This window comes from Crocodylus siamensis, chromosome 6 (genome assembly GCF_052110815.1).
Source record: "Crocodylus siamensis isolate JL-2025a chromosome 6, ASM5211081v1, whole genome shotgun sequence".
In the NCBI taxonomy this organism is placed as follows: Eukaryota; Metazoa; Chordata; order Crocodylia; family Crocodylidae; genus Crocodylus; species Crocodylus siamensis.
The window spans coordinates 30,689,953-30,716,621 of record NC_143400.1 but is presented as its reverse complement, the minus strand read 5'-3'; the positions used below and the strand labels follow the sequence as shown (position 1 = coordinate 30,716,621).

Genomic DNA, 26,669 nt, shown 5'->3' with positions numbered 1-26,669 from the left:
TGGGCCAAAGCAGGAGGCTACAAGTCAGAACTTCCCAATTCTTTTCTGCCACCGACTTTCAGAGTCTCTTTGTGCCACGGTTTATTCCCTGCCACACAGGTAAGCTAGAGCTCAACTTCAGCCATGGACACACATGTCCAAAGTGCTGTGATCACCATGGATGAGCTGGGAGGGTGGGGGGGTCAAATCAATGTTTTATCGTTAGGAGATAAAACTTTGCTCAGTAAACACACCCATCATCCAATTTGCCTCTCTCTCTCTCTCTCTCTCTCTCCCCCCTAACTCTGAAATCCCTCGCACAAGCAACGCAGCCAAAATCTAATTAGCAACTCCCACCTCTGAAATGAATAGCACAAGTCAAAGGTTTGGCAACTCACATCACAACTGAGACGAATACAGGAATTTTCCAGTGTCCTGCCCATGCATACGTATTATGTGTATACCCCGGCTCTTTGTGACTGTGTTGTCATTCCACAGAGCATGGGACCGGGTAGAAGATTGTGGGTGCCCGGTCTGGGAGACCTTCTGGTCTCCTTTTCGTCATGTTATATGGGGTGGAAACTTGCTCACAGCCAAGGTTTTGAGTAGTCCCAGTCTCTTTCCAAGTCAGCCGTGTGCATCAAGGCAGAAGCCTGCTAGCCACGCTCTCGTACTCTGTGCCATTCCTGATGGCAGCAATTGTTGTTTCAGGTGGATAAAGTTTGAAGAAAAGGTGGAAGAAGGAGGGGAAAGATGGAGCAAACCTCATGTGTCAACGTTAACATTGCACAGCCTGTTTGAGCTGCGCACATGTCTGCAGACAGGAACAGTGCTCCTGGATCTCGATGGCTACTCCTTGCCGCAAATCATAGGTATGAGCCTTTTGGCACAAAGAACAATTGGCTTGTCATTTTAGTGGCCTCCCTAGAGACTTCTGTTCTCTGATGCCTCCCCTGGAGCAAGGGGAAGCATCGCTAACCTCAAAGTTTTTTTCATGGGGTAACTAATGATGCAGGGCCTAGTTCTGCACCTGAACAGCCACTGCAGCCTGCAAAGTATGAATCAGACTGCAGATACAGCCTGCTAGTGAGGCAGGATGGCCCAGCAGGTAGGAGGGCATCAGGGCCTTGGGCTTTGTGGGTTCAGTTCTCTGCCGACCCTGAGATTCCAGTCCCCTGCGGCCAGGTTCTCAATGGTATTTGAGGCAGTGAAGGGTGATTGGATAGTACCAGGAGGAACACAATAGGACGTAAACTGGAACACAACAAATTGCCTTGCCTAAGCTTTTTGATGATGTAGATAACAAATTACTCAAACTCAGCAGATTTGCTCTGGTGGTAGCAGGAAAAAACACAGTTCATTAGCAACTCCACAGCTTGCTTTGGGCCATCGCTTTGTAGACTGCACTTTGAAAAACAGCTTGCTAGTTGGTCTTTCCAAGTGACAGCATCCCAGGTTTGTTAAAACAATATATCAAATGACTGCATGCATAGAGTGGAGCTTGGCTTGTTGGTTTGTAATTTCACTGCTTCTTGGTCCTTCCATTGCACCATCCCTGGTGAGGCACGATCATTGGGTTTACCCATTGCTTATTCATTCATTAACCCTGCAGAGCTAATTCAAATTGCAAGGCAGGAGTACATCTAAAGGAATTAATCAGATTTATGCTGGTGCAGCGGAGAGATAAGAGTAGAATTAAGCTGGAGTATCTCAAGAGGTCGTGGTCGGTACAGGATGGACAAATTTGTTCATAGAATCACAGAATCATATAAAATGATGGTTGGGAGGGACCTCAGCAGGTCATATCTAGTCCAACCTTCTGCTCAAAGCAGGACCAGCCCCAACTAGATCATCCCAGCCAAGGCTTTGTTTAGCTGGATCTTAAAAACCTTCAAGGATGTAGACTCTGCAGTGTCTCGGGGTAGCCTGTTCCAAGGCTTTACGACCCTCTTAGTGAGAGAGTTTTTCCTAATATCTAAGCTAAATTTCCCTTGCTGCCACTTGAAACCATTGCTTCTTGTTCTGTCATCTGCCACCACTGAGAAGAGTCTTGCCCCATCCTCTTCTGAACCCACCTTCAGGTAGTTGAAGGCTGCTATCAAATCCCCCCTCAGTCTTCTCTTCTCCAGACTAAATAAGCCCAGTTCCCTCAGCCTTTCCTCATAAGCCATGTCCCCCAGCCCCCTCACCATTTTTGCTGCCCTCCACTGGACTCTCTCCAATTTGTCCACATCCTTTGTGTAGTGGGGGGTCCTGAAACTGGACACAGTACTCCAGATGTGGCCTCACCAGTGCTGCATAGAGAGGAAGAATCACTTCTTGGCAACAAGGACACACTGTTGGCTCACATTCAGCTTATTGTCCACTGTAACCCCCAGGAATTGCTGAATTGCTGCTGCTTAGCCAGTCAGTCCCCAACCTGTACTGGTGCAACTGGAAAATAGGAATTAGCCGGAGTAACTGGAAGATAGGAGTCAACAGCAAGTTGGACCTTTTGGGGCAAGTTTGCATCTAGACAAGACCTCAGGCAGTTAAGTTGGCATGAACTATTTGCATGGTGTAGCATCCCTGCTGCCAGAATGACTGGGTGCTACGAGCAGCGACAGGTGTTTATTGTACAATGCCTTGTGCCATTTATGAACCACTGCAGATGTCACTTCTATCCAGATAGTGTGGAGCTCAGTCTCTTATGTGCAGTGTGCAAAGCAAAGGGAAAGCAGGCAGCACACCTGAAACACAAGGAGCGTAGGAACCCAGAACTGGAAGGGGCTTTTGGGAGCATTGAGTCCAGTCTCCTGTGGTCACAGGTAGTAATTAACTGAAGGGGTCCCTAAAATTGACACTTTAGGTCTTCATCCGCCAGATGTGAGGGACATTATTCAGAACAGCAAGGACGTGCTCCATGCCATGCTGGGTGAAGGCAAGGGAAATGACAGCCCTGCCAGTGCCCTGCAAGGGCAAGCTGTGGTTCAGCACTCAGGGCCACCCTTCACATTTCTCAGGGCTGTTTCGCCCTCTTATCATTCAATGCATAATTGAAAGCTCGGTGGGGGTCCAGTGTGACTCATGGGCCGCCTCTGGGTGGCAGATCGCCCACTGGGGATCCTTGCTGCAAGCCACAGAGATCCTAGCTCCTAAGGAGTTTGCAAGGAGGGAGAATTATGCTCCACAGCCCAGGGAGGCCCAACACATGTCTGCCTTTCAGATGATGTCATAGAAAAGCAGATAGAAGCTGGCCTGCTGAAGCCAGAGCTGAGGGAGAAAGTGACCTACATCCTCCTGAGGAAGCACCGCCACCAGACCAAGAAACCGATCCACCGGTCCTTGGCAGACATCGGCAAATCTGTGTCGTCCAGCACAAGTGAGTTCCTGAGATCCGGGCCATGCCCAGTGTTTTTGTTTCATTTTTTTTTAATGGACTCCTTCCCCATAGCAAAAGGTCCTGGTTGTCAGTACGGGCAAGAGAGGAGTGGAGAAGAAAGCCCTCTCCCCACAGAAGAGAAGCGAGAGACCCAGCTCCCTCAGTCTGCTGCACCTGCACCTTGACCAGTAGGCTTAGTGGGCAGTTCAGCAGTACCGGGGGGCATGGGGCGTTGGTCTTGATGTCAGGCTGTTTCACAGATCTTATATGCCACCTCATAGTGGTAAGGACATGGTCAGCGGCTCTGGTAGGCAGGGAGAGACAGATGGCGCCAATGGTGGACCTTGGTGGAAGGGTCAGGACCCAGGGGCTACCCCAGCAGTAGGGTCATGAGATGCAAAGATCGAGGCAGCCCGTTCAAACCCTGTGGAGGCTGTCAGGAAACCCGAACAATTACTCTCCCCAACAGCTGTTTGCACAAAGCAAGTTGGAGTCTCAGGAGAGGCCCACATCCCCTGACTTCATTCTTGCAGCTTCAGCTTGCATTGCTGGTGGTACTGGCAGAAAAGGCAAAGGAAGCAAAGGCCAGCGAGACCTGTGCTTCCGGGGCAGGTCCTTTACAAGCCTCATAGGCAGGGAGCACTGCTGGAAGCCGGCACTCACATGCCGTAGCATTGGCTGCTTTGCCTGCTGGTTCCAGGCTGCTTTGTCTACAGGTGAACCCGGTCTGTGAGCACGATGTTTCTGCTCGTAGCCATTGGAAAGAGGGATTGGTGTGTTTCCAGCCCGGGATAGGTCCTGGACTAACTGACCTTGGGCTTAGCCATTGCTAGGACTGAGGACCCAGATAGCTGATTTTTGGTCTTTGGCCCATGCAGCAGGACACCTCTTCTCCTTGTAATCACTTGTATTGTCAGCAGTAAGACACTGAGGCTTGTTGGAAGAGCAGTTCTCTAAAAAGCAGGATATACCCATCGGTGCCACCAGCAGAGCTGTATTGGGAATTGAATGATGCCCAGCTTTGGGTTGTGCTGTGGTAGTTATTCCCTACAGACATCAGCACTGAGCTGGAAGATGGGCCTGGCTTTCCCTTCACCGATCCCCAAATGGTTATTTTTGGAATTTCCACCCCAAGGGAAGTTCCAAGTTTTTTCTTCTCCTGGTGGGGGAAAAATGGCATTTACCCCAGCCTGGGAAACTCTTGAGGTCTAGACAGCTCTATCTGCCTGGCTGTCTGTCATGGGACAGCATCCTCGTTTATCAGTAGTACTGAACATGGGCCAGAGGCACTGAATATGCCAACACTAGTTTTATTCCAGACAACCCCCTTCTTTCTCAAAAGAACAGACTTCAAGCTCGTGTGCATCATGGTTAATTGGGAAGTACTCCAGCGAAGGTCAGTGTAGTTACCCCAAGATGCAAGCGAGATCAGATCCAGGGCTCACTCCCTGTATCTCCCAGGCTGCTGGTTCTCCATAGGGTCGGGGGTATTTCATTTAAGCCCTTGTTAGACTGGCAGGATTGACATGGCAGTGGGGGAAGCGAGCTGCTTGCTCTTTAGACTCGCACCATCTCAGCAGAGTGCTCAAGCAAGTTCTGTTTCCTGGGAAATTTGCAGTTTCTTCCATCGGGTTTTAAGCGTGTTTTGGAGAACAAGCCCCATGTGCAAGGAGCTGAGTGGGTACTGACAGTGTGTGACAGTCTGTCCTGCTCAGAGAGCACAAGCGCTGGCCCATGCATCGGTAAATCACATTTATGGTCTCAAAATAGCGTCTGAGTGGGAGTCTGGTGATGCACAGGCCTTGGAGTGGGCAACGTAAATGAGAGAAGTCGCCCGGCTTGGAAAACATCCAGCGTGTCTCCCAGAAGTGACACTCCCTTCCTAATAGAAACATGACTCTGAGTAGGACCAAAGTGAGCGAGGAGGCAGAAATTGCAGCCAACTTCTGCGAACTGTCATTAGTTTTGTGAAATCTCAAGTAGCCGGGCCAGGTTTAGCCAGCCCGGCTGGTCACGCACACCCCTGGCTGGAAGGGGCTGACTGGGCTGCTTCTGGAACAGGTGCTGATAGCTCTCGGTGCACTTTTCCCCTCAGTTCGCAGCCCTGTCCGGACCCCGGCTGCCGGAGCTGCCTTTCACCGCTCCACCGAAGATCTCCGCATGAGGCAGAGCGCAAGTTACGGACGTTTACGTAAGTCCAGCAGTGGCCTCGAGAGGCTGTGGACACCGGGCTGAGGTCCTTACTCCGGGGTTTGGGTTTTGCTGCTGACTTGCATATGGCAAATTGCAGCATTTCCCTGGGCCTCACCTGTCTCCTAGAAGAGTTTACTGGGCTAAAGCCTATAAAGGAAAAGATTCTCACCCCCTCCCTGCCCAGTAGAAAATGCCCTGCTTAATGGTGTTTTAAGTCCAGCCTTAGATTCCTAGCATGGAAAGAGATGAGCTGGAGGTGGGTTATACTTCATAAAGCATCAGTCCATTAGGCTGCACTGTTCAATAACTAACAGCAAGTACTTCATATAATCAGAAGGTGAAGCGTCTCACAGGAGCTCTTTCTGTGACACCTTCCCCAGTAATCTTATGGCACATATTTTTAAAGGCTGAGTAGGTATAACAGGGGTGTTGGTTGTAACTGTGTTGATCTAAGGACATCAGTAGAGAAGGTTCTTTGGGTAAATGTGGTATCTTGTATTAGACCATCTAAATAGTTGGAAAAACTGTTCTTTGCAAGCTTTGGGATCCACACTGGCATTTTCAGAGACCTGCATTTTTGCATGCTGGCATCTGTCCCATCCAGGAGAGCACAAAACAACTGTAGACTCTTCCTATGCCTTAAGAATGGTGTTTATACCCAAAAGCTTGCACAGAACAATTTTTCCAACTATTTAGTTGGCCTAATAAAGGGTTTTGTCTCTGCTGCAGTTATCCTCAGTTTTATAGTTCACCTTTCCCTTGACTAAGTTAGGGGTAAGGTAGAGAGCAAAACTAGCTACAGTGAACTGGCTAATAATGTTCACTGTACTGCCACAGATGACCTAATAATGAGTAACTAGAATGTCACAGTATAGTAAATCAAAAGCATTGCAGAGAAGCCCTGTACACAGCAGGGTATCAAGATCCGGCATCATGTTGTAACTCAGGGTGTCTGTACTTCAGGCCAAGATGTAACTATACCTTCTGTAGAGACAACCCATGGAACTTTAAACCAACCAGGTGAGGTGCATCGCTGTGCCAGGCAGCACCCAAATGCGGACACAGTTACATTGACTGCAATGTCCTTTCAGCAGCATAGCTTCTTCTGACTGCAGTACTGGTTTAAATTCCCCCTAGGCAAAGCTACACTGGCACTCTGGGGGGTTTGCCAGCATAGCTCGAAAAGTCTTGAGGGTCAGCTTGGTGCCTGAATCAGATCTCAGCGACCCTGGTGTAAATATGGCAGTCCCTGCAGTTATACCACTTTGTATACAGAACCTGCCCATTTTAGTTGCACCAGATTGATGCCCTCATAAACTGGACTTGAATGCAGGCTCCTATAGAAATGAGCAACTGTGGGGCCCCATTCCCCATTCCACCAGCTTCTCAACCACAGAGATGAAGGGCATAAAACAGTCACAGGCCCATGTATCTGTGGATAGCAGCCTATATAGTAGCCTCTAGGGTTTCTCATGTCTTCTTTCCTTTTTTTGCTTCCCTAGGCCATGCCCAGAGCCGAAGCATGAATGACATTACAGAGGCGCCAAGCACAGATCAGGTAGTAAGTTCTAGAAGCCTTTCTCGGACCCAGGTTTTCTACAGCACAATGAGAGATGGTCTCCCATTATGAGAAAAAAATGTGTTTTTCATTCTCCTCCTTTTAGCAGAAGCATTTAAAAGTAACCCACAGCCATCCCCAGTGCTGTAGTCCTAGTCACCCAGGTCCAAGTTATTTCAGGCCGAGAGAACAGCTCCATTGGAACATAACACTAATAAAAGGGGATTGCGTCCTGAGGTCTTTTCCCTGCTAGCACATACCTGAGACCTCAGAGAAAGCTGCAAAAATCCTTTGAGCAGACAGTTGTGAAATAGCCTGTAGAAGGAAATCTTTCACATCCCCTCCTCATCTATGCACCCTGTAGATTGACCAAATATGTCCCCTAGGTATTTTCACTCCTACCTTTTCAGATGATCTCACGGATGCTGAATGCCTTTATGACTCTACCAAGCTCTTTGTCTTGGTGTACAGGCCAACGTGCAGTGAAACAATGGGGTGATACATTAAAAAGTAATAAAAAGGAAATGCCTTGGCACACACAATACAATGACCCTGTGTAATGTGTTGCCACGTGATGTGATGGAAGCCATCCACATGGTAGCCTGCCAAGGAGGACTAGAGGATGCTTTTGTGGATAATGAGTGTATTCTGCAGGTAGATCAGATAGGATGAAAACAATTGAATGGTCTGGGCAGCAGTGTTTCTAGGTATATGCCAAGAACTAGTGGCCTGAGGTGAAGAAGAGACTTCTCCTATAGAAGTATTGTCTGCTGTGGGGGTCTTGACATCCTCCTTGGAGTCGTGTCGGTTAGTTGGTGCCCGCTGGACGCAGGAAATGAGACAGGATGCACAACTGGCTTGTACCAGGCTGAAAACTGCACTGTTCCTAAGTGCCTGGTTTTCACAATCCAACAAAGGATGGTTTCCCAGAGGTATCCCTCAACAGCATGTTCTGTTAGGTCACTTGGACACTGGAAATGCACTTCTCTGTAGTCACATTTGTTTCATGGGAGATGCACGTGGGCAGGTGACTACTTGACCTTCCAAATTTTCATGTGACTTCCTCTGGAATAAGTCGTTGTTATTTATGTTGATAATTTATATGGATAGCCTCTTTTGGCTGTGACCATTGTGTGAAGCAGAACCAAACAAAATGGTCACTTTTGGAAAAAGTTGATTATTTAAGTCGAAAATTAAGAGAAGCAGTGAGTGGGCATTATAGATGGCTACCTTGATAAGCAGTATTCTCAGTGCACCAGCAGCCCAGCCTTTTAAAAAGTATGCAGAGTCCTTTAAAAAAAACTCCAAAACACCAGGAGTCCTAGGGTTGATGATAATGACTCACAAAATTGCCAGGCTGTTCTTTACAAAATTCCTTAGTGACCATGTTGTAGGTGCTGCTGCTAGGCAGGTATTTTTTATACTCACCGGTGATGTTTTTGTGCAGTCAGACACCGGTGATGTTTTTGCGCAGTTTTTAAGAGCTGTCTGGATCCATATGGTGAGGAGGTGGGTATACGTCCATCATGGTTTTATCTCCATGCTCGAGTAGGATGCCTACTGCTGGGTCATAAACATCAACTCAGCAATTTAATTGGTAGCCGGGCTTCATAGCAAGAGGCAGTAATTTTCTCCACAGAGTTACAATAGTTTTGCTGAGGAAGTTCTGGGTAACAAGGCATATGGGAAGAGGTAAGGGTGAGAAGTGAAGTTGGGGAGGATGGTTATTCATATAGTCATAGCACGTGGGTCTCAACAGTATAGCAGCACCTCATTTATTCTCCAGTGAGAACTATGTCTGGCTCTAAAGGTGAAGTTAAGGAGTTTGCCAGTTATCACAATTATTTATCATATCGTGCAATGGAGCAACAAGGGTCACTTCATTTCCACTAACAGTATGGCAAAGTGCCTAGCTGTTAAGGGAGATTATTTGTGTTTTCCCTCCCTGGTTGTTTCTGAGAGGTCAAACCCTGCAATATTCAGTTGGCCAAAACGCCCATCATCAGAGTGGCTAGAGCTGTAGTGAAACCTCTGCTTGTGTGTGTGGGTGGGTACACATGCACTTTAGAGCCAATACAGTAATTGTCAGCAGCAGGAAGCTGCTGACTTGTTCCACAGCAGTAAATAGCTGTTCTGGACACGGGTCATGGTTCATCCAACAAGGGGAATAGGCAGTGCACAACGTGTGCATGTGACCATACCTCCTTCTTGTTCCTGGACCCATGTAGAAGATAAGAGCCTACTTCTGCTACTGGCTCAGGGTCTGAGCAGGGGTAGGACTCTGCAGGATTTGAATTGCAAGGTGCATAATGACTATACCTTCATATACCTGTACTGCCACTGTAAAGCCTGGGCATTTGATAGGAAACATGGGGAAAAACCTGTATTTATTGTTGAGACGCACACTTTTGTTGTCGGTAAAGACAATGGAGAAACATTGTCCGGGCAAGGCTCCTGGTGTTGGCTGTATTTTAAGTCCATTTTAGGTGTATTTGCATGCTTTGCTTCCAACATAGGCTAGGCTTGCCTTAGCAAGAGTTTTGCCTGAATGAGGCTTCCAGAATGTACCCAGGATACTGCCCTAAAAGCAGGTCTGAATCTCTTTGCCATCCTGCCAGTTATAAACCTTGCTGGCCTCCCTGGAAGCTTCACAAAACATCCCTGTACAGGTGCTGCTGCCGACTCTTAGCCCGTATGTGCTAAAACAAGGCCCGGTACAATTCTGGAAATATGCAGAGCTCCAGACAGCCAAGTGCAGTTGGTTCAGTTGCTAGCCAGAGGCTAAGACAGTGTGGAAGTGAAGAAGACATCATCCCCTCCTTGGAGAATCATGTTTCCTGCCCTCAAAGACCTGGTCCCAAATGCAGACCCCAAGATACCCTTCTCCCACTGCATTTTAACAGGAACATGTGTTGGGCTTTCGAGGCCTTTCTGGAATGGGTGGGACAAGGTGTGACCAGCCTCTTGTCTTTCTGTTAATCAGAACGTGCCATGCTGGGGAAACAAATGGTTTGATGGAAGCCAAAGGTGCCCAGATGCACCGTTCCTCTGCTTTGCCCATCCAAAGAGTCATCAAAGTATGAGGGTGTTGCAGGAACAAATGGTGAAATGTCTGCTCATGCTGCATGTCCCTGACAAACTGGGAAGTGACACAGCAGCAGGGAATGCCAATGGCACTTGTCCTTTTACAACTAGGCAGAGAAGTTAATGCAAAATGGTTCGAAATTGTCAGCACCTCCCGAAACCCCTTTGCACGCTGCAGCTAAGCTTAGCATAACCAGAATGGCTTGTGAGTGCAAGGCTGAGGGAGTCCCTAACAACTGTAACCACATGCATAGACTGATTTATAAGTGCTTCATTTAAAGCTGATGGCTGATGTGAAAAAATTATCACTATGTATGGTAACGAGCCGCCACTCTGGCTGGCATAAAGAAAGGTGCCACCAGCAGCGCATGGGTCAGAGGAAGTTTGTTCATGGAGAAACCAGCAAAGGATGGAAGCAGGAGGGACAGGGAAAGGGACACGGGTCCTTTCCCACCTCGTTGTTGCCTGGGACAGTGAATGTTGGGTGGTGCCTGCCTCAGGCACCAAAGGGCAAGGGCGCACCCCGGCCTCATGTGACATGCACTCTAGTGAAAAGCTGTGTGCTTTTCTAGTAACCAAACAAGAGGTCGCGGCACTTCTGACTGTCACGCAGTCCACACATCAGGGAGCTGCCTCTGCTATAGCTCCTAACGTGGGGACTGGATAAAGGGCAGCCGTCCCATCCAACCCATCTGCTTCCTCCATCTCTGAATCCTGACTTTCCTGGCAAAAGTCAGCTTGTGTAGAGAAGCATTAGTGGCGTATGAGTGGGAGGTGGGTCCTGCGTCTAGCCTGCTCCACTGAACTTCATCTGCCATGGTCTAATGGGCAGCATCGCAGTTACATTTCCACAGGCAAAGGCAGACGGCCTTTGTGGGTCCCAGGAAGCATGAGGGAGGTGAAACAGGTCACCTTTTGATTCACACCCTGATGCTCTACAAACTGGTGATGCCCAGTAGGGAATCCCATCATGTTCGCCATAGGGACTGGTCTTGCCTCAGTTGCCAGCCGGAGGATGCCTCTGGGTGCCTTTGCCAAATCTCTGCTCACTCCTTTCCAAGCCTTGTGACCCAAACGGCCTTTAGAGCTGCCTTCTGTTGTGAAACGGGAAGCATAGAGCGACTGTCACAAGCAGGAGGGGAGAGTAGCATCTGCTTGGGTGCTCAGGCAAAGGGGCCACAGGAAAGCAGCCTGCTGGATGGGCTCCAACTCTGCTGGCAACCAGGATGGAGGGACTGGTTGGCATTTGGAGCAAGTCGCAGCAGCTGAGCACATGGCATCTGCCTCTGCAATATCGCCTCTAGCCACGGTGCACAGAGAGTTAACACTAAGATATGCAAAGCATTTAGTTCCTAAGAATGCCGGGTTTTAATCAGCCTCTTAGACCCACTACAAAGGGACTTTTTAAGTTTTAAGTGAAGCTTAGTCGGCGCTCTCACTTATGCCGAGCTGCCTTGGAGGAGTTGTGTTATGACGATGATTTTTTTCCATTTGGATTTAAAAGCTTAGAAGAAGAGGGTGAGCCTGCTGCTTGGCTCACATGCCTCTCCTCATGCTGGCAATATAGATTATAATAACACCCTGCCTGGCTTTGCATTGTACCCTTTCAGATGGAGAATAATGAAAGGGCTGCAGGGGACAGGAGACCCAGGGAAGAATTGATACAACGAGGCCTCCTGGAACCGTGAATTGTCTTCCGCCCTAAGGGAACTTTTCTGAGGTGGCGGGGGCAGGAAAGAGCTGCAAAGCAGAAGCTCAAGACAGGAACTACAGGGCCCTGAGGTCTTTTCCCATTTTTTGTGAAGGGAGCCAATGGGGCCCATGGGCTTGGAAGAAGAGGTAAAGGAAAGCTTGCAGTCAGAGCAGAGCATAAGCACGTTGGCTCTCATTTTGCTAGCGCTGTGCAGATGGCACACCATATATCAGTACTGATTCATGAAGGTCTCTGTCTGCAAAGTCTCCCTCTTCACATCCACCCAGACACACATGCCCACCTGGCCTGGCTTGCACAGAAATGGGGTTTGAAGTGTGTGGGACGCGAGTGCATGCACAGGTGCGGTTTTGAGTCCAGGCGAGTCCCAGCTCTGCTATCGCTCGCGGTGTTATCCTGAGTCGCGCCTTCATGGCATTTCCTGACTCCTGAGCTCCCAGAGTCATAGGAGCATGGGAGAGAGTCAGGCTTCGGCAAAGGTCAGCCCTGCGGTCCTGGCCGCGTGTGGGAGGTGCCCATCACCAGTCAGTAGGTCTTATGAACAGACCGTAGCCACATGGGTGGGGGCGAGGAGCTGCGCCCACTCCTTAACAGAGCTCAGCTGGGACTAGTGAGTATCTACCAGAAACAGGTCCTCAAAATGAGAATGACAGACGATTGGAGCAGTTACAAATGCCCCTTGTCCCTTGAACAGCTGAAAAACAAGTTCATGAAGAAGATCCCCAAAGACGCGGAGGCCTCCAACGTGCTGGTGGGAGAAGTGGATTTCCTCGACAAGCCCTTCGTGGCCTTCGTGCGGCTTATGCAGGCGACAATGCTGGGTGGAGTGACGGAGGTGCCTGTCCCCACCAGGTAGGCTGCTGGTCAGTTAAACCCAGCAGGCTTGGGCCAGGACCCAGGAAGGGTCTCAGGGTCAGCACCGAGGCACCGGGGAAGCGTGCAATGCCCTCAGAAACAGGTGGGAATGCACTTTCTTTCCAGGTCTCTGGGCTCCTGAGGGGTCCAAGTCATGTCTCATGTGGCTCACAGAAGTGGCCCACGGTAATAGAGCAACACAGCTCCCCCAGAGCCGAAGGGATAATGGACCCTTTTTTAACCCACAGTATTCAGGGAATCGGGACTACTGGGTTCATTCTCTGGCTCCACCGCTGATCTGGTCTGTAATGGTGGGGAACTCCCTTCCCTGTATCTGCCTCAGCTTCTCCATCTGTAAATAGGGCTGAACGCAGCTCTACCAGCCCCTGCTCTTCGGGGAAAGAACCGCTTCCTCTTGGTCAGGGCCACTAGCAGAATCGTTCACCTCCCCATTTATCCCAGGCACTGGCAGGGGTCAGGGAGCCCTGATGTTTTATCACATATTGCCATAGGCATAAAAGGTCCGGTCCAGCTCTCACTGAACTCAGTGGGCCATGCCCCATTGGACAGCAGTGAGGTTTGGATCAGGTCCTTTACCGAGATAACCAAGCAGCAAAACTCCCAAGGCCTGTTCCCGCATTTTGCAAACACCTACAGTTGGTACTGAAATGGCCTTCTCCCCCAGATGCCCCAGGCCAAGATCCTGTGTGCTGGGCCCTGCTGTGAATTAACCTGGCGCTGATTGCCAGGCCAGCCATGGACTCACAAGCGCTCTCTTTTTGCATCAGGTTCCTTTTTATTCTCCTGGGCCCTTCCGGAAAAGCAAAATCCTACAATGAGATTGGCAGAGCCATCGCGACCCTCATGGTGGATGACGTAAGTACCCAAGGCATGACCAAAGCCTGCTCAGGAAACATCCCCTTCACGTGCACCCCATCCAGGCATCCATTCCATACGTACGTTCCCCAGCTTGGAGGGACACGCTCCCCCAGAGCCGGGATTAAAGCCAGGCGGCCAAACTGACCGCTGAAAATCTGTGCGGTTTCACTGTAGTCCAGTTGCCAAGAGCTGAGCATCTGGTGTGCACGAGAATTCACTTTAAATTACTAAAATAAAGCAGATTTATGTGTGTGTGTGGGCGTGTGTGTAGAAAGTGCGAGTATAGGGGTGTATCTGTCCAGCAAAGTGCACACAGGAGTTTAGCACAGCCTGGCACGACATTCTTTCATCTGGCTAGCATGGGTGGTAATAGCTGTCAAGACACAGCAACTGCAGCTGAGCCGGATCAAGCTAAGAAGCAGTTTCATCCTTGTGCCGTCACACCTTTGTTCTGCCCACATGTGTGCCACTATGGGTGTGCTCCTGCCAGGACCCACCTCTGGATCACATCTCGGTGTGTGTTAGAGGCTTCTTTGTGCTCTGCTCATCCTTTTGCGGCTTATATTTCATAGATTTCATAGACATTAGGGCTGGAAGGGACCTCGGGAGATCATCGAGTCCAGCCCCCTGCCCAAAGGGCAGGAAGTCAGCTGGGGTCATAGGAGCCCAGCAAGATAAGCATCCAATTTACTCTTGAAGGTGTTCAATGTAGGTGCTTGAACCACCTCTGCTGGCAGACTGTTCCAGACCTTGGGGGCTCGGACAGTAAAGAAATTCTTCCTTATGTCCAGCCTGAAACGGTCTTGCAGGAGTTTGTGACTGTTCGACCTCATCATCCCTTGGGGTGCTCTGGTGAACAGACGTTCCCCCAGATCCTGGTGGTCACCCCTGATAAACTTATAGGTGGCCATCAGATCACCCCTGAGCCTGCGCTTTTCCAGGCTAAAGAGTCCCATGGCTCTCAGCCTGTCATCGTAAGATCTGTTTTCCTGACCTCTGATCATGCACGTGGCTCTCCTCTGGACTCTCTCAAGCTTCTCCACATCCTTTTTGAATTGTGGAGCCCAAAACTGGACGCAGTACTCCAGCTGCGGCCTCACGAAGGCCGAGTACAAGGGGAGAATGACGTCCCGGGATTTGCTTGAGAAGCATCTATGGATGCACGCCAGCGTTTTGGTCGCTTTACTAGCAGCAGCATCGCATTGGAGGCTCATGTTCATCTTGTGGTCAATGATGACCCCCAAGTCTCTTTCTTCTGTAGTGCTAACCAACGTAGCACTGCCGAGCCTATAAGGGTGCTGCAGGTTTTTCCTCCCAAGGTGGAGAACCTTGCATTTTTCGGTGTTAAACACCATGAGGTTCTCGTCCGCCCGTTTGCTGAGCTTGTCCAGGTCAGCCTGGATCACCCGCCTATCTTCTGGTGTGGATGCTTTGCCCCAAAGTTTGGTGTCATTGGCGAACTTGGCCAGTCCACTCCTAACTCCAATGTCCACATCGTTAATGAAGATGTTGAACAGTATGGGTCCAAGGACAGAGCCTTGGGGGACCCCACTGGTCACAGGGCACCACGATGAGTGACTGCCATCGATTACAACCCTCTGGGTCCGACCACGGAGCCAATTTCCCAGCCAGCGGATCGTGGTGGAGCCAAGGCCACAACTGGCCAGTTTGGCCAAGAGGTGATTGTGGGGTACCAGATCAAAGGCTTTTTTGAAGTCAAGATATATGACATCAATCTCTTCTCCCTCGTCCAGGTGATAGGTCACCTGGTCATAGAAGGAAATGAGATTGGTCAAATAAGACCTACCCGCAACAAACCCGTGCTGGCTATCCCTTAGGATGTTAGCCTGGGCCAGTCCCTCAAGGATGGCCTCCTTAATAAACTTTTCTAAGATCTTCCCCAGGATAGAAGTCAGGCTAATGGGCCTGCAGTTAGCCGGATCCACTCTCCTCCCTTTCTTGAAGATCGGCACCACATTGGCCTTCTTCCAGTCTTCGGGCACTACACCAGAGCGCCAGGAGTTTTCAAAGATCCGTGCCAGGGGCTGGGCTATGACGCTCGCCAGCTCCTTGAGTACCCTGGGGTGCAGGTTGTCCGGGCCAGCTGACTTGAAGGTATCCAGCTTCTCAAGGTGTTCCTTCATGAGGTCAGCATTTATGGAGGGTAGGGGATCCCCATCACCCGGATCTCCCTGTCCCATAGCAGGCATGGGCGTCCCATGGGACTGATGAAAGACTGACGCAAAGTACCTATTTAATAGGTTGGCTTTTTCCTGGGCGTCAGTTGTCAGTTGCCCCATGCTGGGGGACTGTGGTTTTGGAGCAGAAGGATAAGTTCTGTCCCAGCTGCATTGTGGCATTCCCGATGTCCACAGCCTGCACTGTGGTAACAGCCAGGAGGGCCTACATTGTCTAAGTAGCATTCACTGGCACCGTTTTCACACCAGCAAGGAGTGAGACAACCTCTGCAGTGATCTAAAGTGTGAGCTAGGCACAGGGAGTAGCTGAAGCTGGGGTCTTTTGAGCGAAAAGTTTGTTGTCTCTGTTGATATCCAGCTCTTCAGTGATGTTGCCTACAAAGCCAGGGACCGAGAAGACCTGATCGCGGGGATCGATGAATTTCTGGATGAAGTTATTGTCCTGCCACCTGGCGAGTGGGATCCCAACATCCGAATAGAGCCCCCCAAGAAACTGCCATCTGCTGACAAGAGGTACGGGGCTGCTAGTGACAAGCCAGAAATCGGGCACTCGGGAGAAGCAGGGTGTATCGCCTGCTAGACTTCCAGCCTGGTGTGTGACTTTGGGAAGTCACGTCCACACGTCCCTGTGGAAACGGAGAGTAGCGACGCTGACCTCCCTCGTCAAGTGCTATGAAGTGGGTGCTTTAAAAAGCTAAGAGTTGCTATGAGCAGCATAGCAAGCTTGACTCTGCAGCAAGTTAGAGTGGTGAATTATGACTAAGTCTAGTGACAGGTCCTGGTGTTAGCCAGAGGCCAATGAGCATAAGCAGCTCAGCAATGTGAGCAGATGCATTTCACGGTACCCAGAGCTAAACTGTATTTGCAGAAACAAACCCCCATTTGAAATGGATGAACCGTGGTGCTTTAGTTGTGGAACCTTTACTAGCTTGTTCCCAACTAGCCTAGCAGGTTATTCCTTCTGATAGGAAAGCCAGCTCGATCCTTGTCGAAACTGTCCCTATAATATTGTTCGATGTGCCATTCTAGATTGACCCAAGTGCCATCTCCTTGGTGAAGCCTAGATGGCAGCATTTCATGCAAGAGCTAATCCAAGGAAATGTACTTTCCAGACAGCCAGGAAGCAAAGCCCAAGGGCTATAAGGGACTCGCTGGGAATTAGTCAAATATAAATGGCTTATCACTAGGAACTGATGCATCACCCAAATCCAACTTATGCAGAGGAGTGTACAGGTGTCCACAACAGTTTGTTCAAAGCACTTTCCCAAGGCCAGGAATTTCTGGGCAACTTATGCGATGGAGGCTGAATCACCAACTGGGGATGGGGAACTGTGTGAAACCTTGAAAAGTTCTGGCAGGATGGGGCAAGTCCTGGCCAGTTCTGACTGTGAGGAGCTCAGGTGGGACCTGAGCTAAGGACCTAACTCACATAAAAAAGAGTCCATGGCTCCATTCAGAGTGGTCTCTGGAAATCCGAAGGGTTTGTTTTTTAACTAGACTTTGGAGGGCTCTCAGTTGGTCCTCTAGGTTTTGAGGCTTGGTGGGGTCTTATTTTGTTAGCCCCTACAAGCCATGCGGCTTGAGAGCTGAAATTCTCACCTGACTCCAGAGTCTGGCACTTTACACAAAAGACTGGCCTGGGCAGACGTGCAGCAAGGTCTCCAGAAAGCAGAGCCTCTTGTATGCTTTCAGGAAGTCTGTGTTCTCCCTGAACGAGGCAGGGCAAATGAATGGTGTGGCTGGCGGAGCAGCCGGAGGCAGCAGCGGTGGAGGGGGTGGCAGTGGCAGTGACGATGGAGAGATGCCAGCTGCACACGAAGTCGGGGAGGAGCTTCTCTGGACGGGCAGGTAGGTAGTACCTCAGGTGCTTAAATGGTTTGCAAGGCCTCAGCACCCCAAGGGCCCACCAGAGCTCTGTGCACTGAGAACACTGGTTTGATCACCTTTGCACTGAGGCGGGCGGGTCAAGGGATGCAACATTTAAGATCAAAGCTAAAACAAGTCTAACCATTGGCACGTGCACCAATTTGCTAGGTTTTGTACTAAGTATAAAAAACCACAGCAAACCAGGCAGAAAATAGTCAAGAGATACTGTGTCGTTAGTCCTGTGGGCATTATGGTTTCTCTCTTTCTCAGAGTGCTAAAATAAAATCTAGCCTTCCTGGACAGCCTGGCCGTGCCTCCAGTCCTTCACGGCCAGTTGTTTCCCCACCTGAGTTAATATGAGCACACCTGAGGAAAGGTTTTTAGCCAGAACTAAAAAAAAAAATTCTCGGGGCTATGAAAGAAAAGATTGGCATTGCCAGGAATGGCTAACAGACAGAAAGCTTTGCAGAGGAAAGGGTATTTTGAACAGTGGAACATCGGGACCAGTAAAAAGAATGGAGGGGGGTTAATGCTTGTGGAGGGGAGATAGATTAGCAGATGATGATGGGCTGGGAAGTCACTCAACTCTCTCAGTGCTGCCCGAATAAAAATACTGCTGCCTCTCTCAGGCAGTTGGTTTTAAAGTAGGTGTGGAGCAGAAATCCAAGAGCAGTTATCAGGGGAGGGCCACAGAGGAGTCTTGGCCACTGAACGCACTCCCTGACACACACCAGTGCCGCAGAGGTCTCACGTGTTTGCTTGTCCTTCCTTGTGGGTTGTGTGGAGCTGCTCTTGGGCACCTGGAAGTGAGCTCCTTGGGCTGGGGGCTCACAGCATGGCTGCAAGGCAGATCTTTCCACCTCCTTCTTCCAGGTTTTGTGGGGGCCTGTACTTGGATATCAAGAGGAAGCTGCCCTGGTTCCTGAGTGATTTCTATGAAGGCTTCCACATCCAGTCGATCTCTGCCATCCTTTTCATCTACCTGGGCTGCATCACTAATGCCATCACCTTCGGGGGGTTGCTTGGCGATGCAACGGACAACTACCAGGTAAAGCTGAGAAGTGCTCCAGCCACATGGAGGAGGAGGGGAGTTGGTAGACATGGGCTCAAGCCAGAAGCTGTGCTGGAGTTTGGTTTGGTGTAAAACCTGTGCATCAGCTGCTTTGGGCTGTGAGACACCCAGCGGGGCAGATTTCACTGCCCACATGCCCCACCCCCAGTGCCAGTGCCTGACCAGTCTGTGTGCTGGCTATGGCAGGTCAGTAGCAGGTGCTCCTGTGCTGAACCACCCACAACACTGTGCCAGACCACCTAGCAAACTCTGAGTGCCTCCCTGGGGCACCTCACATCTGGCTGGCCCCCTTCCTGGAGCACACCTGCAAGCCTGGGGCCACTGTTGCCACCACCCAGGGGTTCTGGTCTGTCTTCATCCCTGTGCCCCCTGGGATACACAGGCCTTGTAGACATTGAGAGTACTTCACCTGCTGTGAGAACTCAGGGTGCTTCCCTTAGCCTGAGGCACAAAAAGTAGCCTCCCTTGGTCATCCAAGCCAAGGGAATAAAAAAAGGCATGCCCAAACCATCTCCCAATGAGTCTACCATGCTTGATACAGTGGAGACCTTTATTGGTTACAGAGAGTAGGCTTGGGAAAGGGTACAGGTTAGAGAAATATCAAAGAATAACTTTAGAGCAAACAGTGTGGCTAGGTAGCCTTTAAACATGTATCTTCTTGACAGCAAGCTATATTTTTAGATAAGGTTTAGGCAAGTTACTCACAAGTATCATCCAGAGGCTGCTTGAACTTTCCTCTGGAGGCAAGCACTTCATGGTGTGTCAGTGAGTTTCCAGAGAGAGATCTCCGTCTCTGTGCCTGGGCAGTTGCTCACATGTTCCCCAAAATGGCCCTCCCTGCTCATCTGGAGCCCAGCAGAGCCCCAGCGGCTGTGAGCTTATTCCATGCTTTCCAAAATGGCTATCCTTCCTCCAGGAAGAAGGGGCTCTTAAATAAACTTTTTTGATCACACCTTCCAAGTCCAATCAGGGCAGGTGTTGTTTAAGGCTAACCAACCAATTTAAAAAGCATCACTGGTCAACTCAGAGATTGACATCTCTTGAGCCACTACCCCTCTGCCATGAGGTTAGGGATAAAACAAAAGAGACTAGGTTCACTTCCCCCGTACCTGCTTGAGGTCACATAGTAGCCGTAACCTGAGGCAACCAGATTGACAAGCAGGTGAGGAGACAATGGCAAGGAAAAACCTTATAGCAGAGTCTGGGACAGGCACGGCTGGTGAACTCAGACTGGTGGGACGGTGGAGCATCCCACGGGAGTTGGGGGATCGTTACAGCCTCCCCGCTACTGGCTGAAGTGCCTGGCTGGCTGCAAACCCTGCCTCCCTGCTCCCGTGAGAAGCTCCACCACCCACCAGTCTGAGTTCACCAGCCGCACCTGGTCCAGGAAGAGACCAAGATGGCATTTTGCCACACTGGCTACATGCCTGCCCAGCTGCCCTGAAAAAAGTCCTTCCTGCTCCTTCTCTGTGAACTGCCCCTGCTCAGCCAAGAGCAGATCCTAACCCTTGATGGGAAGACACATTCCCTCCAAATCTGAGCCCGAGAAGTATCCCAACTTCTCCCCCCGCAGCCCAAATTAGTGCCCTTATTGCCTTTTAGCATGTGCCTATACACAACAGAGTCCTTGAAAGGCCTGTAAGACACCCAGGCCTTAATTCACCTCTTCCCCATGCAACCCCAACCCACTGGCCTCTGTCTGGAGGAGACAAGGTGGAGGGAAGGGATTAATGATCTGTACCACAGAGAGGGAGGACAGGTGAGAGAGCTGGCACCCATCGCTGTGCCCTGTTCTCAGCACTCCTGCAGTCTGGCCACCACCCATGGTCCCTTGTGTGAGGGGGCAGCCCAGCTCACCCATCTCTCATCCCTACATTGAGACTTTGGCCCCTCTCCTTCTCCAGGGTGTCATGGAGAGCTTCCTCGGCACGGCAATGGCGGGCTCAGTGTTCTGTTTCTTTGCCGGGCAGCCACTCATCATCCTGAGCAGCACAGGACCCATTCTCATATTCGAGAAGCTCCTCTTCGATTTCAGCAAGTAGGTGAAGGGATGGACCCAGCCTCCCAGCCCAGCCTGCCTCCATGCCCAGGGGGGTGGAGGGAGTCCCAACCCTGAAGGCCTAAAAATCCTTGTGCATCTGAGCCTGATGGGCTCTGGGTCTGGGTTGCTGCCCTAGACAGAGAGGCTAAAAACCTGTTCTCTGTCATGGTGGGTCTATGAGCATGGGAGCATGGGGAAGTGAGGGCTTTAGGAAAACCATTAACTGGATAATTGTGAGGGCTCTTCCTCCGTTCCCGTACGGTGACACCTTTCCCTGGGCCTTGGTCTCCCTGCACTGTTGGAACGGGCCAACCCTGTTGTTGTGTGATGCCCTTTGGGTGTGCCCCATTACAGAGGCAACAGCATCGACTACATGGAGTTTCGCCTGTGGATCGGCCTCCACTCCGCCCTGCAGTGCCTTATTCTGGTGGCCACTGATGCCAGCTTCATTATAAAGTACGTCACACGCTTCACTGAGGAGGGCTTCTCCACCCTCATCAGCTTCATCTTCATCTACGACGCCATCAAGAAGATGATCGGAGCCTTCAACTATTACCCCATCAATTCAGACTTCAGGCCGGACTACATCACCATGTACAAGTGCGAGTGCATCGCTCCTGACCAAGGTGAGCACGAGTCTTATTATTCCCTGCTGAGTGTTGCGTGAGGACACGGTCTGGGCTTTGCCCGCACTGGGGTCTGGCTGAGGTCTGGAGGAGTTTTGAGAGGCCTCCTGACTGATCTGGGCCAACTGGGACCCGGATGCGTGGGCATCTGATTCTGGGCTGTGAGCTTCCACTGGGGGATTACGGCAGTAGCATGAGATGTGGGCTGGATGGCAGGAGACCTGGCGTCTACATCTGGGCTTGAAGGGCTCACCTCCCTTGGTTTCCTCCTCTGTAAAATGGAGGCAAAGATAACAGCAGCCTGGATCTCCTGCTGTTGTGGGCTAGGTGTTATCTCAGCCAAAGGACGTTCTCCCATGACAGTGGGATCGCAATAATATGGCCCATGTGTCTCTGGGCTCAGGACCTCTAACCACATGTCTGTACCTGTCCGCCAAAGAGGTAGCTCTCTAAGGTAGGGGTTCTTTTGAAGGCCATCTCCCCCAACATCATGTGCTCTAACCCAGCCCCCCACACAAATAGCCATGCTCCCGAAAACTACTCAGCATCTCCCAGCAAGCCAGAACATCCCTGATAGATGAGAGCGTAGAGAAGACCTTCTCCATAGATGGTCAAGCATGGAACAACAGCTAGGAGACATGAAAGCCATCCTCACTTAACATCCTGCAGCCAGAGCAGGATGGTTCACAAATGCATGTTCCAGGGTGAATTTGTCCTCTCCAGTTAGGTGGGATGACGTTTCTAGCGGGATGTTCAGTGGCTTTCAGACACCCTTCTGAGTGATCCCTCCTCCTGGCCCTTTTTACCCCCTCACCTTGGTCTCTTTTTAGACACAGGCTGGTGTAGGGGTGGGGAGCTGTGTGTTGCTGTGTCTAACAGCTGCCTACAGCCTAGGCCCAGTGTCTGCCACAGCAACGTGACACAAGTTGTAGACCAGGGAAAGCAAAAGGATGGAAGGTGAGACACAACCTGCATTTTTCCAGAGCCAAGATGTACTCTTCTCTGACATGGCTGTAATTCAGGCTCACTTTTAGCCCACCCCAAGCCAACCCACCAAATCGAACTGACATTTTGTCATTCCTATCCAGATTGGCTCTTGAATCGCATGTCCAAATTTTCCAGAGTTCCCGTTACGCTCTTTGGAACTAAGACCTTGCTATTTGCCACATGAGTAGGAAACGTTTTCCCTCAGGTGTGCTAGTGCTGTAAGGAAAAGGGAGCCCTTTGGGCGTTCTTGTTTTAAAAGAACGATGGTGGAAGGAAGAGGTGGAAACGAACTGCAACCTAACCCTCGCCCTGGAGACAGAAGTGTGGGAAACAATGTTGGTAGCCTCCATAGCCATAGTTGGCCTATATGTGATTGCACACCAGTGCCTGACAGTGGCCTACACCAGACATAACATGTGGGATGTTAGATCAATGGTTATGTCTGCTGTTGAGTCCTGGTGGTCAAAAATGTGTGTGTTGGGTGCATCAGGGAGGGGACAGGTGAACTGATGCTCCTTTTTAACAACTCTGCAGTTGTTTGTTGAATCTAAGGGCTCAGTCCAGCAAGGTTGTGGACACCCTGGTCTGATCAAGTGCGAAGCCTTAGCATGAGCTCACCTCTGGTTGGGAATAAACAACTGGTACAGAGCAACATTGGGTTAGAACAAGCATAGGATCAGGATCGGGTTCCTTCTCCCTTGGTCGGCTCATGTCTGCGGCCCTGGACCGCCCAACAGTGAGAGCCAACAGTGACGCAGGGTTACTGGGTTTCTGACTATGTGGCATGAGGGTTCCCCCCGGTTCCACACAGGTCACCCAGGATCCAGGAGTGGACTGGGGGCAAGGGGAATCAGTTGTCTGATTTTTGGGGACTTTCAGAAGGAATTCTGGCCACCCCATCATATACTCTCTGGAGCTGTGTTGTATGTGAAAGCAAGACCTGGGCTCCATAAGGGAGTGTGGTCACAAAGGGGCCATCCCTGAGCACCAGATGGCTTTGGGATGTCTTGGAGTCCTCCGCTGTGTTTAGCCAGCATCGTCTATCCCACAGAGGTGGAACGACCGCCTCCGTGATTTCTCCGCAGTTGAGTTTGAGGCCCATCCTCTGGGACACAGTGGGGTTAGCCTGCCTTGCTCTTCCCCAGCTGGCTTCAAGCAGCTGAGCAAAGGCAAAGCACACATGGTGTCCTCATTTGAAGCAAACCCACTTTCCGTTCTTTCCATATGGTAGAATTGCAATTCCAAAAGCCCTCTTATAGCTGCAACCTTCCTTGACCTGAGCTTTCACCCTGGTCGCTCTGAGCATTTCCTGAACACTGAGAGCATATGGTTATTGCCCATTGAGTGCTTAATATTTTTTCTGGTAGTGTAACAGGAATGGCTTTTGACTGTTATAACTGATTTGTACCATATTTGTCCCTGCTGCACACATCTATTTGGCTGCTTTCAATCTCAAGTGAGTATCACTCTATAAATGGTCAACTTATTTCATGTTTGATACTCTTCCATTTTTTTAAGGTGTCCTACTCTTAGCTCTACTCCAATCTCTCCATTTGTGTGAAGCGCTGATGGACCTTGTGGTCAAAAATACAGCACATGCTACAGCGTGCTCTATGTTGGGGCATGAGCAATTTAAAGCGGTAGTACTCGCAACTATGTCTGGTTCTGGAAAAGCTCCATTCTGCATGTGAACATCCAAAGAAGTCATAGGATCACAGAGAAGCGGGGCTGGAGGGGACCTTGAGAGGTCAACCCATCCAGCCCCCTGCCTGAGGCAGGATCACCTCTATCCAAACCACCTTAGACAAATCCATAATCTAACCCCCAAGAAAAACTCCTGGCAACCCTGACACCACACAAGTCTAGGGTAACAGGCCTGAGCCTCTCACTAGGGCAGCGGAGTGGCGTTTTGTAGCAGTGAGGTCTCTGATTCTAACCCAGCAGTCGCTTCTCCCTCCTTAATTTCCCGTTGGAGTCTGTCACAGAAAGGGAGACAGACTGTGTTGAGGCTGGGCCGCTTCTCAAAAATCTGGTGTTGACAAAAGGACATCCCAAAACTTTAAAGACTTTGCCTGCCAGGAGGTCAACTTGGATGCAGGCATGCATGGTGTGCATTCAGATGAGGTTATCCTTCTGCATACAGATCCTGAAGGAGGCCATAGGCAAGCAGCAGAGACTGGTGGCTCACTGTCTACTCGTGACAGATCAGTAGCGGCTCCAGGCTGTTAGGATCCTCCAGAAGAAGGCCCCGCAGACGCTTGAGAGCCTTGTGGGGTTTTTACTCAGGTTTCCCCTGAGAGACAACTTTCTCTCTCGTGATTCATCCTCTCCCTCCTCAAAAGATTTGGGCAGGGTTTAGAGGCCAGGGGTCCAGGCCGGGCAAGAGAAATCTCACCTTGGACACGAGGCGATGCTCAGAGCACAGCTTCCGTAGAGAGACGGGTCCTTCTTATTCTGGGAAGGGCAGGAGCAGGGGGAGAGGTCTCATCAGAGCCAAGCAGGTCTGACCGGAGAGGAGCCCTCCAAAGAATGAGCGTGAGCTCTGCTACACGAGAGAGCCGCTGGTATCCTCTCTGGGGTCTGACCTGCTCCCAAGAGTGGTGGCTTCTTTCAGGTGGACCTTGCAAATGATGATCCCCTGTCCCCAACGTCTTAGCAGAAGGGACTGCACAGTCAATACAAGGTCCTTGGAGCAGTGGTAAGCAGGATTGTATGGTTATGATGAAAGGAAACTCACTCATAGCAGCGGTTACTTGACACTGGGAAGGAGCCGGATGTAACAGTACATCAGGCAGCAGCCTAGGTCCTAGCTGCAGAGAGCCCAGGAGTCTGGGGCTTTGGTCCCTCTGTCAGTGGATGGGGAGGCCAGAGATACTGCAGACTCCAGGCTCCGTTCCTCCATCCTGACATGAGTTTATGGTCACAGAAATTGCTGGGGCAGTTGGTGTCTCTTCAGCCATGCTCAGATGGTAAGGGAAGATGCCACCAGTTTCGTGGCAGCACAGCGTGATGCAACTCTTGGCTGTCTGCCCATAGGAGATGTCGGGTTGTCTGAATGGGAGCCCACCCATAATATTCATCAGGGAGAAGTTGCTGCTGGTGTTAGAACCAGGACTAGCCCTCCAGAGCCCTGCAGTCTGTGGTCTGCTCTTCCAGTTGAGGCAGGTGTTTCCATTAGAGCCTCCCACCCCCCGGCCCCCAGCAGGCGTGTAGCAATGCACTCATCCGGCCTTCCTGACATCTGTTCCCCTCAAGGTAGCTGCTCAGAGCTCTCAAAACAGCCCACAGCCCCGTGCTGCTAGCAAGTCCTTGCAGAGGATTGCTCTTAGGTGTCTTTTCCTCTCTCTGGGGAGCGGAAGGGCAGCGTCTGTCGGAACTGCCAGGGCTCACTAGGCTGAAACGGCGTGTCCCTTCAGATGAAGCCTTGCTACTTTTTAAGATACGTGTTTTTTTACAACAAACTCCTTTTCTGCAGTGAATACAACCTTGTTCAATGCTTCAGCCCCGCTGTCACCCAGCGACACTAACATGTCTATGGTAAGTAGTTTTATTCAATGCCTATGCCGGGAGGAGGGACGCGGAGCTCTGCTAGATGCCCTGGCTTTGAATAGGGGGCCCAGTGTGACCTACCAGTGAAATCCATCACTTACTGCTCCTTCAGGAAAGCTGCGGCTAGCCGCAGCCATCAGTTGATGCACCAAGGTGGTCAATTTGCCATTGCATCTCGGTGGCCAAAGGTGTGAAGCAGCAGCCTGGACTAGAGGGAAGGGTTTAAGAAGAGAGCAGACTGTATCTGGCTAGCTACAGGTGCTGGGCCCATGTAGTCCAGTGGGATGAGGCTGAGACTGGGATCATTGAGTCTTGAGCCTGATTCTCCCAAGGTCCCCCTCCATAAGGTGGCAATAGTATTAGCTAGAGCAGAGGTGGGCAAAATAAGGCCCCCCACAGAGGGACTTTGTCCGGCCTGCAGTGGGTCCATTGGTCCCTCCTGGCCCAGGCGCCATTGGGCCCATGGCGCATCCTGCTGCCCCTTGGGCACAAAGCAGGGCTGGGGTGGCTCCACAGCTGGACTGCCTTTCTAGGCAACCCAGGTAGCAGTGGCTCCTTCTGGCTGCTACCGCCACTGGCCCCAGCCCCATGGTACTGGCGGGAACCATGTGCACATCCCTGACCCTGGGCTTCCTGCACCTGTTCCAGACTCACCCCCCCAAGCTGAGCAGAAGCTGATGCTCGGTGTGGGGTAAAATCAGCCCCTGCCA

General features: G+C 50.7%; 1 protein-coding gene across 1 annotated transcript in view; it reads left to right on the top strand.

The window, feature by feature from the left end:
- The window catches only part of SLC4A5 (solute carrier family 4 member 5), an 89,434-nt gene that overhangs the window by 42,112 nt on the left and 20,653 nt on the right, over positions 1-26,669 (top strand). Inside the window, exons 7-18 of the mRNA XM_090052855.1 lie at positions 691-851; positions 3,185-3,340; positions 5,436-5,531; positions 7,036-7,091; positions 12,581-12,738; positions 13,530-13,617; positions 16,177-16,331; positions 17,511-17,666; positions 18,558-18,732; positions 20,661-20,794; positions 21,152-21,423; positions 25,886-25,947. Coding sequence (XP_089908981.1) covers positions 691-851; positions 3,185-3,340; positions 5,436-5,531; positions 7,036-7,091; positions 12,581-12,738; positions 13,530-13,617; positions 16,177-16,331; positions 17,511-17,666; positions 18,558-18,732; positions 20,661-20,794; positions 21,152-21,423; positions 25,886-25,947 — 1,669 coding nt within the window. The remainder of the gene's footprint in view (positions 1-690; positions 852-3,184; positions 3,341-5,435; positions 5,532-7,035; positions 7,092-12,580; positions 12,739-13,529; positions 13,618-16,176; positions 16,332-17,510; positions 17,667-18,557; positions 18,733-20,660; positions 20,795-21,151; positions 21,424-25,885; positions 25,948-26,669) is intronic.